Below are 18992 nucleotides of genomic sequence, written 5' to 3'. Positions count from 1 at the left end.
TATTATTTTTGGGAAATCTTTCTTACTAGCAATACATCACTGTATGCCCACCAACTGGAAAACACTACTAGACTCTGAGAAAAACCCGAAAGGAAGAAGATACAGACTTTGAATCAAGGAGTTTAAAATAGAAGAAAAAAAAGAATAAGCAAATAAAAATACTGAAAAACAGGTATAGAAACACATCAGATATATTAAAAAAAAATCAATTAAATCGTGTGGCTCCAGTATACTTAAATAACCCCCACGAGTATTGGTTCAAAAGAAAAATATTCATTTCTATGATCAGTGGACCGCCTGGATGGTTGCTGGAAGAAGTTCATAGGTTTCTGGGATAGGAAAGGATGTTTACTACCCTGGCCGACAACTTGGGCCCATTATTTCCTCACTTGTACTACACGTTCCCTAAGTGCCTTCAACAGAAATAGTTGACAGGCTTATTCCTGTAACTCTTATGCAAAACAGTAGACACATCATCTTCAATATGTGCAAAAAGAACAACAAATTCTCCAAGCGCTTGCACTGATGTCATTTCCGGTCCGTTAAGGAAGACCACACCACAATGATGACTGCAATTGCAAGAAGAGCAGCAATAATTTGCCACATACTGGGTATTTACATCTACCAGATACAGGTATGGAAACTGTATGCATATTACCTTATTTAGTTCTCATAAGGACCTTAGAAGTACTGTTCCTATTTTATAGTTGAGGAAACTGAAGTTCAGAATGATTAGGTAGCTGCCTAGGATCACACAACATGAAAGGGACAGAGCCCAGATGTAAACCCAGGTATGTCTGAACCCCAGGGAAGGGTCTTTCCACTTCACTCGGACTAGCCTGAACTTCCAAATCAACCCTGCCATTAAAAGTCCTAAAAACTTAAAAGAAAAAAAAAAAAACACTTTAGGAAGTAATTTTTCCTCAGATAATGTTTTTTCAGCACGTGAACCAATCTCCTCATCAACCCTATGAGGCAATTATTCTCTTGGGTCTCATTTGACCAATATACAGGGGCTGAGAGAGTCGGAAATACTTGGCCCAGTGTTACACCGCTACGGAGCAGAGTCGGGCTGACGCCTCCTGTTAGAAATTCCCCACTACTTCCACTACTCTGTTTTGCCTTTTTAGTGTTTGCAGAATTTTAGGTGGCTGGGTCCTTAGAGAAACAGATTAAATCCATGACTCTAAGTTTCACTTAAAAGGGTTTGCAGCAGAGACTTGACGGTGTTTACTAGGAGACAAAAGGAAATCTTAGGGATTTTTCAATCAGATAAAAATCAAGGGGAGGCCTTAGCTCTGGGTCATTTGGAGGGTTACAAGGAAAAAACTGAGCAGATAGGACAGCAGCTCATAGTTTCCATTGCTCAATCTAATCCTCATACTAAAGAATAAAAGATGCAATAGAGACAGAACATAGATTAGTGGTTGGCGAGGGCTGGATGGGGGAAGAGGGGCTTGAGCAGTGACAAGGGGTGTGGGGTGCCTTTACAGGGTAAAGGAAATGTTCCAAAATTGTTTATGGTGATGATTGCAAAATGCTGTGAATATACTAAAAGCCACTGAATGGTACATCTTAAATGTGTAAATTGCATGGTCTATGGACTATAATCTCAATAAAACAGTTTAAAAAAAAAAAACACCAGGAATTCCCTGGTGGTCCAGTGGTTGGGAATCTGCACTTTCACTGCGGAGGGCCCAGGTTCGATCCCTAGTCAGGGAACTAAGATCCCGCAAGTCGCGTGGCACGGCCAAACAAACAAAAATAAATAAATAACTAAAAAATAAAAAACCTCACCAATATAGGAGCAACTTGCTTAAGCACTGATGTGTTTCTGCAAAGATGAAGGACATTTTAATTCTTGTAATATTACACCTTGTTTTAAAACTGAATGTGTCTCTATCTTAAGAATGCCTTGGTAAACCTTTTATGAAATGAAGCATTTTTAAAAGTAAAAAACAAACAAAACAGAACTGAGGGTGTAAATGGCAAAGATAAAGACGTCCAAATTTACGTACTAACAATCACCCTGCCCTAGAATAGAAAAGGGATGTTATAAAAACACTTGTAAATGCTTTAGGACCTCCTCAACTAAGCACTAATAAAAAAAACATCCAAGGGATTTAAAAAGCTGCTCTAGCCCTACAGTTTGGCAAAGAAAATGGGAAAGAAATTACAAAATAGGAGGTACACCTTGAAATGTCACTAAACCACAACAATAAAGTGAAAGGAACCTGCTCCAAGAGAAAAATCCAGATCTCCAACAAAAGGAATGGAAAATACCTGGACGAGATCCTTCCTTCCAACAAGCAAGGCAGAAGTGGCATTCTTCTGACATGTTTCTTGAATATCATTCACATTCAATCTGAAATTAAAGAAGAATTAAAAAGTTTCTTTCCAGTTGACTTCTAAATCAATTACTCCTGGTTTAACAAATAAAGTAAAAACTGCCTCTTTGGTTGTCACTCAAAATGTTTTGTTCGTATTGGCCTTAAGCTCCCTTTCTACGTAACATGGAGAAAAAGCTTACCTACAGCTGATGATACACTGTGAGTTCAGGCCTGGGGAAGGTGAAATTGCTTACCTCTTCCAAGTCAGGAAAGGAGGCCAGACTCAAAGAACAATTTGCCAGCTAGCTTTTCTGGGGAGTTCCCCAGGCTTAAGGGTTGAATAAAAATTGATTTAGATATGTATAATGCTGACTGCAGTTTCTAACAAGGAGTAATGTGTTGTACATAAACAACAAAATAAATATTGTTTATTATGTGTTCAAGTTCAGGAAGAAGGGGAACCACAGGTCAGCAGCTTCTGTGTGCCTGTCACCCACCTCCCAGCTCCCTTCAACCAAAGTAGCTCTGCTTTTAAACTGTTTTACATATTAAGTACAGGAGGCAGAATCCTGAGACTGTGCCCAAGATTGCTGGCCCCTGCTGTACAGGCCTTGTATAAACCCTCCCTTTAAACGGGGTCAAGACCAGTCAATACTGATGACATATCACTCCCGTAATTGTCAAAAGGGAGATTCTCCTGGGTGGGCCTGACCTAATCAGATGAGACCTTAGAAAGACAGTGAAGCATCAGTGAGACACTCCTGCTGGTCTTGGAGAAGATGAAATTCCCTGAGTTCTCCGGCTGCAAGGAACTGAATTCTGCTAAGAACCTGAATGAGTTTGGAAGAGGACCCTGAGCATTGGTTAAGACCACCACCCGGCTGACTTCGTAATTTCAGCCTGGGGAGACCAGAGCAAGGACCCAGGTAAGCCATGCCCAGACTCCTGACCCAGAGAAGCTTTGAGATAAAAAATGTGTGTTGTTTAAACGCTAGGTCTGTGGTAATTTGCTATGCAGCAGAAGAAAGCTAATGCACTGGGCCTCTTCTAAAAAGGATTCCAGTATCTCAAAAACTAAAATAAAAAGGGAGTTCCCCAGTGGCCCAGTGATTAGGATTCCAGGCTTTCAACTGCCTGGGTTCAATCCCTCGTCAGGGAACTGAGATCCTGCAAGGCACGGCCAAAAAATATAATAAGACAAAATAAACAACTTTGATATTCATGTCTAAGTGGGAAGCACGGCATAGTTGAAATTCTGAACTTACATGTATAGTTCTCCCAATGACTTGTGAACAGGAAGAAGGCAGGCAATATCCTGAATGATCACTTTCCCAGCAGCCTTGATTGGTCGATTCCCAGAGTCCGATCCCTCACGCTTACTTTTCCATCTCCTTGATTTCTGGGGGAAATGACAAGATATAACTAATGGGGACTTTGATGAATGGAAACCTACATTTGCAGAGCACACCATAGTTGGGTCATTGGTAATTTGCAGAGACCTTGCATTACATCATGCCCACAATTATATGAATCAGCATCTGTAGAAAATAAAAGGATGACAAAGGGCATTGAGCTCATGGCCCAGAATCCTAAGAGGAAAATAAGCACCTACTGCAGTGCTATATACATTCTGCAGGTGCTCAAAAACACCTTGAAGCCAGAATTTAAAAAAAAAAGAACAGCAATAAGTTAGTAAAGACCACAAAAATGTGGGAGAAGAGCAACTTTTAAGGTTGGGTTCCGCCCTAGGTTCAAAATTCTTGCTTGAAACTAATTAAAGTTTTTTTTTTCTTTCCTTTTCAGACAATTTAAATTGGATTTGTTGAAATTTAATTCAGACACAGCAGTGTGGGATCTGCAAACTTTCATCTATGGGAGGCAGACACAGAAACTGAGCAGCTCAAGAAAAATTACCCTGTCTTCCCTAGCAGATTTGAATTATCTCTAAAAGTGATCATTTAGAATGTCAAAAATACCTGAGCAGAGGGACCTGGGTAATGGATGTGGAAGATTATAAGCAATTATCCTATTTCCCCAGAGCCTTCCCTACAAATGGCTACAGAGGAGCCTGTATGTGGGAAATGAGAGATGTCCTGGAAAATGAGAATTATGAGAGTGTAGCCCCATCTGGTATCTTCAAAATGACGACCAGCCAAGGGAGCAATATTCTATTTTATTTTATTGCCAGAAGTTAGAAAGGGGGTCGCCAAAGTGATTCATCTCAGGAGGGAAGTGACATATTTATTAACAAAGGAGGCAAAAGGAACCAGTGAAAGGGCCCTGTAATGTGGAGTCAGAAAACCAAGTCTTACTGGTCTTATTAACACATGCCCTGGCTCACTGCAATCCCAGGCACATTCCTTTTTTGTGGTGAATTCAGGCTTGTGTCACTCTCTCTTTGCTCACTGGTAACTCTGGGCTCATGATAAGCTCTGTGGTTCCAATCTCACAAGGTTAATCAGGGGACAATGAAAAGGTGAGACTGCAAAGTGTCAACTGAAAAAGTGCAATTTAAAAATCTGTAATTATTATAAATGTCCATAAACTCTCGGGCATGTATAGTATATTATTATTTAGATGGTTCATAGATAAATTCGTTTTCCACCGGTGATTTTGATACAATCACTCTTCCATAAATCAGTCATGGTCTATATCCAGGCATTTCTGACCGTTCACATCCCATCTAACCCCCAAAGTTGTCCAACGCACGTAACTTCCCATAGGATTAGTAAGCGGCATGGAACCTGCTAAACCCAGGACACCCGGACTCAGTGCATGGCAGGTAAATGTAGATGTTTAGCTAAAGTATTTGAATTGTTCATCATAGTTTGTAAATACATATGCTATCGATTTGGAACCTTAACCTATTTGGTCTTAGAAGCAGTTCAGTTACTATGCATCCATACACAAGTTATTATTCTGCAACACAAGAGGAAACTGCATCTATTCTTGGGGGCTAGTAGCCCTTCAATTCTCTGCTGGCCTTGGTTATTTTCTAAAGAAGAACTGTGATGTGGGTGCAAGTAAGGGGCGAGCGTGCTAACAAGAAAAACGGCCTGTCAGCATGGGCTGGAGCCAGGCAGCGTTTACCGACATTAGACTGTGCTGTCACACGTGCCCTGAGCGCTAGGACCGGTTTTACAGAGAGTAACTCAGCATACACCGACCCTGCAGTGATGGGACAGCACAACATGGTTAACTAGAACACGGAGGGCATCAGTCCATAAACTCACTTCACTGTGACTTTCATCCAGACTTCTGGAAGTTTAAGAATCCCAGGAAATGACATACCCACAAGGCCCCACATAATTCGTCATCTCCAGTGAGATTTAGGGTACTGGATTTTTTTTTTAAAGGCAGAAAGAAAAGATCTACATTCAAAAGATTCCATCTGGAATCAAATAGGATCCATCTAATTGGGTCTTCCAGGTTTGTTGAAAGGCTTCTAAAACAGTTCCAGGCACTGACTCTGGCTCCTTATTACAAAGAGAAAATAAGAAGCCCTTCAACAATGAGCAATTCACGACAGATCCGTTTAACTGAACAGTGGAAACCAATGGACACCTCGTGAGGGATGGGGTCTACAGCTTTCAGACCACACTAGAAACATCCACAATCGCCTGACTTTTTAAGCAAACCCAATGAAAGCATAATATTAAGGCCCATGTGCCCAAAGTGGTTCATTTGCAAATAGACTAGCTCATGTCAGAATGTTTTTCCTAGCAGACTTGAAATATTTCTAAAAAGGATCATTTTCAGAATGTCAAAAATACTTGAGCAGAGGGACCTGGGTAATGGATGTGGAAGAAGATCACGAGCAATTATCTTATTTCCCCAGAGCCTTCCCTACAATGGCCAGAGAGGAGCCTGTATTTGGGAAATGAGAGACGCCCTGGACTTCACCAGTGAGGATGTGAGCTTACTCAAGGCCACACTCCTAAGAGCTGAGCTTTGAACACAGGTTCTCAGGCTGCTAAGCCCATACTTGTTAACCTGCTTTTAAGGGTATGATTTTAGATTAAAAAGGGGGGAAACTTAAGTCCTGACTAAGCTACCTGTTCATATGTAAATAGTTTGGTCCATATAAAAACAGATCCATTTCTGCATATACGGAGATCATCTGATTCCAGTGAGGGCTGTCCAACACACCACTGTCTACAATTACTCACTTTTAAAGTCACTCCTCTGCCAAGCACTGCTGAGCCAGAGCAACGTGCAGAGGCAAGCAGCTCCTGTGGCTACAGGGCTTAACACGCCAGGCTCAGGCCAAGGTGCTGTGTTTCAGGTCGGGCTCATGAGCCTGAACCTCGCGCCATTTAATTTCCTTTTTGGATTTGTTAGGATTCGACACATCCAGAGAAAAGAAAATTCAGGGTCCAAAGAGACGTCTCAGGGCTCTTCTCCCATTTGCAGTCTTGGGTGACAGAGATTGGCAGAAACGGGCCTGTGTGAGTCATCAATAAGTCCTTGATGAAAATGTGAAGATAGTGGTCTGGGCAGCTTTCTGCAACTACCCTTCACAGAATTACAGAAATCACTGTCTGTATTTCCTGGGACTTCCTTGTCAGCTTCTTGAGACACCAGGCTTCCAGGTGCTTCTCTGTTTGATCTGTACTGATGCACAGGTGGTGCTTTATGGACCTCGATAAGCTGCCTTTGAGCCTAAAGTAGAAGGAGATTCCCTAACAGAGGATCACCCTAATGATAGCTGCCACCAAGAATCAAAGTGTGAAAGCAATTAAGGGACAGCTGTTTTTGTTCATTTAATCCAGCAAGGAATAACTATAAAACATTATAAAAAATCTTTAAGGGGGGGGTCACAAAATATTTTTTCTTCAAACTTGGAGGTTGATGGCTTTTAAATATGAACTATCTCCCCTTCAGGCTATGGAGGTCACTCAGTAAACCTGTCTCATGGCAAATTATTCTGCGGATTCAAATCCAACAAGGCTGCCTAAACAAAGATGTGGTAGATCTCAAATCAGGTGTCAGGGCCTAGTTCCCAGGTGCTCCCTAAGAAGCATGCAGTGTTTCCTCTAGTGTTTTGGCAACAAAAATGGTTCATACCTCATCCACACCTTCCCAAGATTTCTTTGCCTTAGTATCTTGCTGGAGATTTTAGAATAACCTCTCTAGTCTGAGCACCTGTCAGGTGACGACAACAATGACACACCGGGATGAGGTGTGGCTGACCTTTCCAGGTAAGAAAAGGGCACAGGGGCCCCCAAAGCCCCCTAAAACCTCCTGCATTGCTCCAGTCCCACTCTGACGGGCTTAAATGTGGATACGTTTCTGTGCAGTAAAATCGGTACCTCTGGGAGGTGAAGGACTCTGCACTTCTCTTAGGTCATCTCAATGCCCCATCGATAGAAAACACCCCTTCCCCACAGATTCCATGAGCAGGGATCGAGGGAGGAGAGACAAAGCAAGACAGACAAGTTATCACACGATGAGACTGGGATGCTCCTCTGAACAGACCAAGAAGGTGTTCATGGAATTACGGGAAACAGGACAGGGAGGATCGGGGTGGGGAGGGAGGGGCGGTGGGAGCGGGGAGGCACTGGTGCAGAGAGCACTGAATGACAACCAATAGCCAGCTTGCGACTGAATCACCAGTGTTACTGCTACAATCGGAGGCAACATCGATGGCAATAAATGGGTTAAATGTAAAAACAGCCCAAGAATAAGCCACCAACTGCTTCGCAGCAACCCCGTCGACAATGCATAATTATCATCAGAGTGGGCAGTGAGTCAAAATGAGTTCCTCTTTAAATAGCAGCAGGAGCAGGGACTTCTGGAAAAATCCGTGGAAACGCAGCAGTTGGGTTGGTAGGACAGGCTTTCTGAGGAAAGATGGCCATGGAGGCAGCTCCACCCCCAGGTTGTTGGGCAGCAGTGGAACTTGCTAATCAAGGTTCCTGATTTCAACCGGTTTTTATATGAAAAGGCTATAGGACTATGCCCCTAATTTTCTTTTTTTTTTTTTACACCAAATGAAACTTACACAAAAGCCTCAAAGCTGCCTTGCACAGCCTGAGGTCACCATGGCACGACTGAAACACAAAGGGGGTGGGAGAGGAAGACAGAAGAGGAGAGAGTAAGCAAGAGAAAAGGAAGAGAAGATGTCCATTGCAGAGGTTTTATTGTCAATGCAAAATACTGATGGCAAGGAAAAAATTTGTTCCAGGAAATTCCCAAAGGATTAAAATCTAGCTTCGGTGTCATGCCAATGAAGCAGGTGGGCACCTCCCTCTTTGAACTCGAGCAAGACGATAAAAACGGAGACAAAATGGTAGAAGCCTCTTATATCTTCCTCTGCTGCCCCGCCATGCCAAAGGTAGGCTTTTGAAAGCTCTATGAAATTATACAAATACTCCAAGTGAAATCAGGTGAGCTAAAGGCTTATCACTGGGGTTCTTTCCAAGAAATCCAGCATTCAGCTTCATTTTCAAAGAAGTCCATTCACAATCCTTAACGATATCAGTATTCACCCATTTGAAACTGATAGAACCAGGAGGCAGTCCTTGGTGCCTGACTCCCAAGAGTGAGAAATTGATTATGCTGGTCCTGAAAACCAGCCAGCCTGTCATTTCAGGTTCCTCAAAGCCAGGCAGGTGGCATTTTATTCTTGGGCCTTTGGGCAGAGACAGGATTAGTTAAGAAGAGCATTTGCACAGCGCACAGTACCGGGAAGTCGTTAATTGCTTGTATGGACCAACGTCGCCGGGCAGAGCGAGGAGACATCTGTGCGTGAAAACGTTACACCCACGAGGAGGGAAGAAAAACACCAAGAAAATTAAAAGGGAAAAAATATAGAATAAAATGAAAGCTTCCCATACATCTGATGGATTCAAAGGTACCATAATATACTGGAAAACTGGGATGGGAATGACTGAAAAATCTGAAACTCAGCACAGCAGTATTTAGATTCCCTCACCCCCCTCCCAACCCATCACACTCCATACACAGCTTCAATGCCGTTGTCCTTTAGTCCAAAACACGTTTCAAGGTATCAGGAGGCTGACATCCACACAGCTCTGACAGAGGAACTACGACGGAGATTTGTGGTTCTCTTACAAGAATTAAGATCGTAAGAAACAGGTGGAGGGACTTCCCTGGCGGTCCAGAGGTTAAGACTCCACGCTTCCAATGCAGGGGATGTGGGTTCCATCCCTGGTCGGGAACTAGGATCCCACATGCTGAGCTAAGACCCACACAGGCCAGCGCAGCCAAAAAAAAGGAAACAGGTGGAGAACTCTGCTTCCCCTTCAAAAGCATACGTATGTGCAAGAAGCTTCTCATTCCTAAAAAGGAAGAAGTTCCTCAAGAGATTCAACACCGAATTGTTTTTGGTGTGTGGCCGGGGGGGCGCCAGGGAAACTGAAGTCTTGACCTTGGGACTGCAGGACCATCCTCAGAGTGGTGCCACGAGGAAGTGAGAGCCTGAGAGAACTGAAGGGTGATGCTCCCCAGGGCTCTCGCTAACCACGGGAGCATCAGTGTGAAACTGGGAGCATACAACACTGTTTCGCGAAATCAGAAATTACTCTATTAACTTCAAGGCCTCCTCAGTTATTCACATTAAAGCTATTTTAGTGATGTCAACTGAAGTGAATGTGGGAAGCTGCAAAATTTTTTAAATGTTTACAGGGCAATGCCTGATATTTATCTTAAGTCCTGGGCTTTCTGATTTACCCTAAGAATAAACAATATTTCATCAGCTATTAATAGATGGTCCAGTTACCAAATGAATGTTAGCATCTCTCTGTGCTTTCTAACTTCTTATATGAAATTTAATGGTTTTATTAATTTATTTTTACATCTCTCACATTTAAAAAAATTTTAAGAGCAAACACTGGAATTCCATCTGGAGAACCTCTGGGTGATATAACAAGATGACCTAAGTAGGGCAGGGTAAAAATACAAAAACAAGAAAAATGAGTATTAGTCCCCAACGGCTCTAGGAAGATATTTCTGCAATCTCCAAAATACTCTATAATTCTTTCATTGTTATACTTTAACGCAGTTATATTCTTTTCCTTTCTTCTTACTCATTTAAAGCTCTCAGGGGTAGAGATCTAAACAAGAATAAAAGCACGCAGGAGATAAAATTTGGGCTGAAAATGAAGACTTAAGCACAGAGAAATTTAGTACACTGGAATCGTTTCCAGGACAAAAGTAATAGAAGTGATATTATTTGACATTTGAAACTAGACACCCAAGAATCAGAAAATACTTCTCGAGGGATAAAACTGTTATCGTCCTCTGTGAGGAAAATAAGATGGCCATATATCATTCCTGTAATTCCTTCCCCATGCCGTATGTAAATGGGATGGACACGAACAAGCTTCAAGGAGAGTTTACAAGTTTATTTTAGATTCATCACAAAATAACTGACTGACCAGTTATTGATAACTGATTTTAACTTCTTACTAGGCTGAACCATGTGAAACTTTTTCTTAAGGTCAAAAATGCTCAAACATCAGCAGTTTCATATGATTTAACCTAATAATTACTATGTGTCATACATTAAAATGTGCCTCCCTCCCCCACGGCTTCTAGGGTTCTTGGAATAGTCTATGTCTTGGAACAGTCTATTTCCTGTGATTGCTAATTGACTGAATTATAGACCTATGATTTGTGAACTTTTCTGCACATAGGCTATACATCAATACAAAAGTTTCATATGAAATTATAATAAAGCTACCTCCCCCCACTTTATTCGCTCACTGTCTGAAATACAATTCAGAGACCACTTACTATGTCATTCTAGGGGACTACAATGGCCTGTTTTCTGGGGAGAAGCAGCACACTGGGAATCACCCCAAAGTGAAATATCACAATCCTTCCTCCACGCCCCAGCATATCCTGTCTGATAACAGCTAATTATCTATGTGCCTTTGTTCCCTCTTCATGATTACAGTGTGTTTGTCATAAAAGAGAGTCCAGACCATCAAAAATATAAATGTAGGCCTTACAAATGCTTCTGCATTAGGAGAGGCTCCTTCTTGGAACTGGAGTTATTTTGATGAAACACGACCTTTACACACTATCACAGGGTCAAAAGTGCAAGTCCCAGCTATGCTGCCCAATCTGAACCCAAGCACGAGAAGCACGGGGCATGATGCAAAGGGGAATTCAGAACTGCCTCTTTGACTAACAGGTCTCCTCAACCTGGCTCTGGTGCTAAAGAAAATTCCCACATTTATTCAACCTTGAGTTTGTTTAGCTACTACATCAATAATAAAATGCCTTCGTTCCAACCAGTTTATCAAAGCTTCTCACCAGTTACCTGCTAGCTTGCAGAAAAAGAAAAAAAAATTTTTTTTTGAATGTAAAGGACTTGGGAAGATAAAAGTGTTCTAAGAAGTTCTGTGACAGGTGCAGGACAGGGCGGGGTGGGGGGAGGCAGCGGTGGGGTGGAGAACTCTGTCAGAGATGCAAAGAAAGGGACTATGGAGCTGGCCAGAAAGGCAACCAAAAAATCATTTTCCCTATTTGACTGAAGGTTTTGCCCAAGACTGGTCATGCCTCAAGCATCAGTTCCTGCCACTCATTTGTCACATACAACCCTAAGACCTGACAAAGTCAGTGACAGCCAACATCATGCAAACCAGGAAGGTTAGACACTACACTGCAATCAAAGTGAAGACACCTCCAACACCTGCTGGAAATTGGGGTTTTATTTTAAATAACTCAATTTTTAACAAAAAACCAAATTTTAATTATAGGCAATCCATCATTTCTCAATTAGTGGGAGAGAGCAACAAAGAATTCCTAAGGACTGAGTTGTGAGTAGCTCAGTGGTAACCAGTTAATACATCATGTCAGTTAAAAGTTTAAGCCAGACTCAACCTGATAACACAGAAAGTTCTCAGAATCATTCCCACGTCCTGCCGATATTCTCTACACTGTCGTCACTAAAGGCTTCTGACAGCTTAATAGCTACTGTAGGGATGATGAGTTCCTTAAGAACCCAGGAACAGAAGGACAGTTTCAGGTGATTTTTGTATAAACCAGTCCATTCAAATGGGTACTTCGGTGCAGACTTTGTAAAAGTATAAAACCTCTTAGAGGTCAACTTGAAAACTTCCCACAACTATGAAGTTCCAAATATATCAGGATCCCAAGCCTTCTGAAGCATCCCTTAATTTGGTGACAAACATCAGAATACCCAGGAAGACCTGAAGCTACGTGATTCTATCTCAGAGGATGGGAATCGACTTCATGTATGGGGATCACAGGATAGGGTTAAAGGGGAGGGAAGAGTTCGGATTATAACAACCAACCACCCCTCCCCCTCCTATATAATTTACAGTAGTTAAAAACCAACCAAAAGGAACAAAGCAACGGTCTTTCTCTAACACACTAAGTATGAAAGGGAAAGACCACAGGGGGATCACTAATTTAGCTGCTGTGCATGGCAGGCAGGGAGGCCAAGGACAAGAATCTGGGGAAGGGATAAGAATCAAAGGCCGTGGATCAGCCGCTTACCCGCTCCTTGTAGTAGAAGGAGCTGATGGAGACCTGCTCCTTCTCACTGCGCGTGGGGCTCCCGCTGTACAAACGGAGGTTCCCAGGAGCCTCTGTGCGGATCTTCATGGGCGCAATCAAGCCAGTATGATAGGCAGACAAAGCTGACAGAGATCTGTGGTTGAAAAGGCACAATTAACCATACTGGCTTGGATCTTTCCATAGTTCTAAGTGATGCCACTCTTAGCGCTTGATGAAATCAGGAGAAAAAGATGGATAAAATGGGGAAAAAATGGAAACTCCAAAAAGGAATCAAAGAACACTTTTAGAACTGAAAAATGGTTTATCTGCAGAAGCGGAGAATGTTTCTATGACTATATACAAAGAAAATTCAAAGGAGTCTATAAATTATTTAAACTAATAAGTGAATTTAGATACAAGGTCAATCTACAATAATCTACTGTATTTCCATATATTAAAAACAAACATTTGGAAAATAATAAAATTGCATTTACGATAGCATCAAAACACATGCAATACCGGGCTTCCCTGGTGGCGCAGTGGTTGAGAGTCCGCCTGCCGATGCAGGGGACACGGGTTCGTGCCCCGGTCTGGGAAGATCCCACATGCCGCGGAGCGGCTGGGCCCGTGAGCCATGGCCACTGAGCCTGCGCATCCGGAGCCTGTGCTCCGCAACGGGAGAGGCCACAACAGTGACAGGCCCGCGTACCGCAAAAAAACCCAAAAAAAACAAAAAAAAACAAAACACATGCAATACCTAGGAACCCATTAAAAAAAAAAAGTGCATGGAAAATACAAAATATTGCTGAGAGAAATTAAAGACTCAAAACAATAGAGAAATACACCGTGTTAATAGACTAGAAGATTCCAGATTGTTAAGGTGTCAATTTTCTCCAAGTTGATCTATAGAATCAACACAACTCCAATCAAAATATGAGCAGGCTTTTTTCTGTAGGAACCAGTAAGCTGATTTCTATCTTTTCAGAAATGCAAAAGATCTAGAGTAGCCAACACAATCCTGAATGAGAATAATAAAGTTACAGGACTTAACATTACCAGATTTGAAGACTTACTATATAAACCTACATTAACAGTGTAGTGTTGGCATAAGGAGAGACCAATAAACCAAAGAAAAAAATAGAGGCCAGAAATAGATCCAAAACATACAGTCAATTGATTTTCAACAAAGGTATCAATGCAAATTCAACAAGAGCAAAATCTTTTCCATAAATGGTGCTATATATATAACAACTATATATCTCTACTGAAAAAAAAAAACCTCACAAAAATTACTTTGAGATTAATTACAGACCTTAGATAAGGAATTTACATCTATAAATTTTTAAGAGAAAACACAGGATATTTTCATGACCTTGGGATAGGCAGAAATTTTTTTTAGACAGGACACAGAAGCACTAACCCTAACACTTAAAAAGTGATAAACTGAACTGCATCAAAATTAAAAACTGCTGAAAATTGAAAATCATTAAAGAGGGACAAAGATAAGCCATAGATTAGGAGAAAATCAATACATACACCCAGCAAAGGGTTTGCAATAAGAATTGATAAAGAACTACCACAAATAGATAATAAGAAACACAGTCTAAAAAAAAACTGGACAAAATACTAGAACAGGCAAATCACCAAAGAAGATATCCAAGTGGTCAATTAGCACACAAAAGCTGTTCACCATCATTAGTCATCACCATGGAAGCACAAATTAAAGCACAATGAGATAACACGACACACCCACCACAATGGTTTTGGAGAGGATGTGGAGCAGCGAGAACTCTGAAACGTTGCTGGAAGAGTATAACACGGCATAACCACAGGGACAGACTTTTTGGCAATTCTAATAAAATTAAACACGCACATATCCTATGACCCAGGGATTCTACTCCTTGGGTAGAGAAATTAATACACATGTCCAGAAAAAGACTTGTATGAAATTAAAAAAAAAAGACTTGTATGTGTAGGTCTACATATAATAAAATAAAAACTGGAAATAATCCAAATGTCCATCAACAGGAGTATGAATAAGCAAATTATATTATTTTCATACCATGGAATTACTGATCCATGCAACCACGTGGATCAATTTCAAAAACGTTAAGTTGAGCAAAATAAGCCAGACATAAAATAGTACATGCTGGATGGCTCTATTTAGATGAAGTTCAAGCACAGGCAAACTAAACTTCAATGATGGAAGCAGAAGAATCATTTCCTCTGGGTAAAGGGACCAGGGAACTTTTGGGAGTGAGGACAAGGCTCTGTATCCTGATCTGGGTGCTGGTCATCAAGGTACAGACTTCACATTTGTGTACCCTAAATTATACCTCAATACAAGACTATTAGTGTGAAAAATGTTCTAACAGGAACATTTTCCCACTGACCCGAAGTCCAGATACAGATATCTGTTGTTTCCTTTTAAGAGTAGGTGATTGGGGGCTTCCCTGGTGGCACAGTGGTTAAGAATCTGCCTGCCAATGCAGGGGACACAGGTTCGAGCCCTGCTCCGGGAAGATCCCACATGCCGCGGAGCAACTAAGTCCGTGCACCACAACTACTGAGCCTGCGCTCTAGAGCCCACAAGCCACAACTACTGAGCCCATGTGCCACAACTACTGAGCCCGTGTGCCACAACTACTGAAGCCTGCGCACCTAGAGCCCATGCTCCACAACAAGAGAAGCCACCACAGTGAGAAGCCCATGCACCGCAATGAAGAGTAGCCCCCGCTCGCCGCAACTAGAGAAAGCCTGCATACAGCAACAAAGACCCAACTCAGCCAAAAACATAAAATTAAAAAAATTTAAAAAAAAGAGTAGGTGATTGTTTTCTAGTCCAACCTTTCAAATAAGGAATCTGGTGTAATGTAGAGCATTCTCTGGCATTTAACTCCCACTTCTTGTAGGGCCAAGTTCTCATCTGCTTGGGTTACTGCAGAAACTGGCAAACTCCCAGGACAGCCGTAGCACCTGCTCATGAACTTGGTGCAATGTCCTTTCTTTCTTGTTAGCTTAGCTATTCATTATTAAGTATGCTAATTATATCATATACAGTATAACCAGGTGTTTGTAGCAGGAGGGTTTCCAAGTTATCCTGGTCATCACACTGCAGAACCAGAAGTCTACAGCATAATATTTAAGTTTAAAAAACCACTAATATGGGGAAGGTTGTAAAGGTGTGGGGACAGGGGTATATGTACTCTGCACTCAATTTTGCTATGAACCTAAAATTGCTCTAAAAGATAAAGTGTATTAATTAAGAAAAAAATTTACAATATGATCCAGTCATTCAGTTCCTAGGTATATATCCAAGAAAAATGAAAAAATATATATCCACACAAAATTTGCACAGAATGTTCATAGCAGCATTATTCATAATGGCCAAAAAGTGGAAACAGTCCCAAAGTCCAATGACTGATGTATGAATAAATAAAACATGGTATATACATGTAATGGAATATTATTTGGCAATAAGAAGAAATGAAGTACTGATACATGCTACAACATGTATGATCCCTGAAAATATACTAAGTGAAAGACGTCAGTTACAAAAGAACACACATATAATTCCATTTATATGAACTGTCCAGAACAGGCAAATTTATAGACAGAAAGTAGATCAGTGTTTGCCCAGGGCTGGAGGAATGGGGGACTTAGGGACTGGGGTGACCCTTAAGGGATTCAAAGTTTCTTTTTGGTATAATGAAAAGGTTCTAGAATTGACTCTAGTGATGGCTGCACATACATTACATGTGTGTGGTAATGTTAGAAGTGGCCTATTAGTGTTACGGGACTATAGATTATCTCTTGCTATTATTCTAGTTTTATTTAATATTCAGATAATACTTTAGTGATGGGGAAGAGCACATTAAAAAAGAATTTGCCTTGTTTTGACAACAGTTTTTATCAAGCAACTCCTAGTAGTAACTTTACAGTAGAAAGCTCAGCTTGGGTGAAATTCAATGAACCATGATCTTTTGGGAGTAAATCTTATAATGAGTGATAACTAACGCAAATTGTCCAAAGACAAATTCCCAGATGTCTGCCTATTTCTGTCCCATGAATGTAGCTTACACCTGCATCTCCCAGACTCACCTCGGAGTAGGCTCAGTCGGAGACACTGCTCGGTGCATCGTCATGGGCCTTGTGAAATACACCAGGTACCCTGTCAAAGGAAACATCACACGTGCACATCAAGGTTAATGAGCTGGTCATGGGAAATCCTAAGAAAGCACTGGTCAATCTTTTGTCTACCTCAATATACCTGAAGGATAAGACATAGTATCCTAAGCTACATAGGCTCACAATGGCAGCCGTACTTAATAAAAACAAAGATAAGAATCTCCAGGATTCAGGAGAGATGGGATATATGTGGTTTGGAAAAAGTCTTCACAGGTACTTTATATTTCCTATGTGTATTTTCAATAGGTTGAGTCAAGACTCAAATTCACACTCACCAGGATGAAACAAGTTAAGTCTGTAAATCTGGTGAACATTCTTAGGGTATGTCCCCAGATGCCAATTCGGCTTCAGATAACACTATGACAGAAATCTTTTGAGTTCTCAGGAAATAAAAACAAAGAAACATTTTCTGATGGAAATTTTTATACAGACATTCTTAGCTTCTCTCTCTCGAAATCTAGAATCAGAGAACCTAAAGAGACCAACCTGCCCCGCAGAATCTGGCCCCTGAGGTCCTGGGAAAGGGAATATTGGCATCCTGGTAGGACCCGTAGGTGGTGGTCACCCGGGCAAATGTCGGTAGGGGTGGCGTGACAGAGTTCGGGAGCGCGAAGGGATTGCTGGAAGCGCTGTCTTCTTGGTTCTGAAATTTTAAAATCAAGAGACTAAAACCCACAATCTGTCTTCAAGCCAAATTACAAAACAGGACACATTATTCCAAGATCAGGGAGCCCAGGATTTTAGGGAGGAGGAAAGGAAACGAAACCCCAAAGCATAGGTTGGTAACAAGGATCCCACCACAAAAGACTCAAGGCAGGAGACGAGCTGGCGCAGGCAGGGCTCCAAACAGCTCTGGTTGCGTTTCACTTTTTGCAGGGAAGTGTCTTTCAGGATCTAGAAAAGGCACAAAACGCAGTCAAGAAGAGCAACATTCTTTCTCCTGATTCTTTTTTATTGTGTGAAGCATCGGAAGCAGCAACGATGCTGGGGCACTGGAGCGTGGCTGTGTCTGAAGCTGCCAACACAACACACCACCTTCCCCCTCCCTGAGAGGCTCGGAGAGAAGATTCATTTGTGAATCCTCTTCCAGAAGCCCTTTCCTTTGCCATGGCAGGCACATACTGGCTCTGAGAGAGCACGATTAGAACCACCATTCTTCCTTTATAGTGAATTCTACTCCTTTGCTCTCCCCCGACCCCACCCTCCTCCATGAGAAATCTCGGCATCACTTAGAGTAATATCCTCCAGTCTGGACTGAAAACTGTTCCATGTGATACATACATGCCAGGGGGAACAGATTTCACTTTAGTGAAATTAAAATGTGCCTTTTTGGGGGGGTCCTTTAAAAATATAAAGCCTAATATACCTGGACAAAACTATAATTCAAAAAGATACATGCACCCCTATGTTCATAGCAGCACTATTCACAATAGCCAAAACATGGAAACAACCTAAATGTCCATTGACAAATAAATTGATAAAGAAGATGTGGTACATACATACAATGGAACACTAACTACTCAGTCATAAAAAAAAAGAACAAAATAATGCCATTTGCAGCAACATGGATGCAACTAGAAATTATCATACTAATTGAAGTAAGTCAGAAAGAGAAAGACAAATACCATACGATATCACTTATATGTGGAATCTAAAATATGGTACAAATGAACCTATCTACAAAACAGGAACAGACTCACAGACACAGAGAACAGACTTGGGGTTGCCAAGGATGAGGGGGAAGGGAGACAGATGGCCTGGGAACTTGGGGTTGGTAGATGTAAACTATTTCATTTAGAATGGATAAACAACAAGGTCCTACTGTATAGCACAGGGAACTATATCCAATCTCCTGGGATAAACCATAATGGAAAAGAATATTAAAAAAAGAATGTATATATGTATATGTATGTATGTACAGCAGAGACTGGGGCACAACGTTGTAAATCAACTATACTTTAATAACATATATATATTTTA

At 41.4% G+C, this 18992-nt stretch overlaps 1 protein-coding gene across 4 annotated transcripts in view; it reads right to left on the bottom strand.

The window, feature by feature from the left end:
• Positions 1–18992, bottom strand: part of WDR59 (WD repeat domain 59) — an 86540-nt gene that overhangs the window by 16209 nt on the left and 51339 nt on the right. For all 4 annotated transcript variants that reach the window (XR_003796756.1, XM_029243272.1, XM_029243263.1 and 1 more), the window contains exons 15-20: positions 17811–17906; positions 17499–17655; positions 16926–16995; positions 12825–12978; positions 3596–3729; positions 2284–2365 (exon numbers count right to left, since the gene is read on the bottom strand). Coding sequence is in view for 3 of the 4 variants with exons in the window: in XM_029243272.1 (XP_029099105.1) it covers positions 2284–2365; positions 3596–3729; positions 12825–12978; positions 16926–16995; positions 17499–17655; positions 17811–17906 (693 nt within the window). In the remaining variant the exon portion in view is untranslated. The remainder of the gene's footprint in view (positions 1–2283; positions 2366–3595; positions 3730–12824; positions 12979–16925; positions 16996–17498; positions 17656–17810; positions 17907–18992) is intronic.

Source organism: Monodon monoceros, unplaced genomic scaffold (assembly GCF_005190385.1).
Source record: "Monodon monoceros isolate NGI ecotype Baffin Bay Population unplaced genomic scaffold, NGI_Narwhal_1 Super_Scaffold_10, whole genome shotgun sequence".
NCBI classification, from domain to species: Eukaryota; Metazoa; Chordata; class Mammalia; order Artiodactyla; family Monodontidae; genus Monodon; species Monodon monoceros.
The sequence above is the reverse complement of the archived record's forward strand: the minus strand, read 5'-3'. Positions and strand labels throughout refer to the sequence as shown.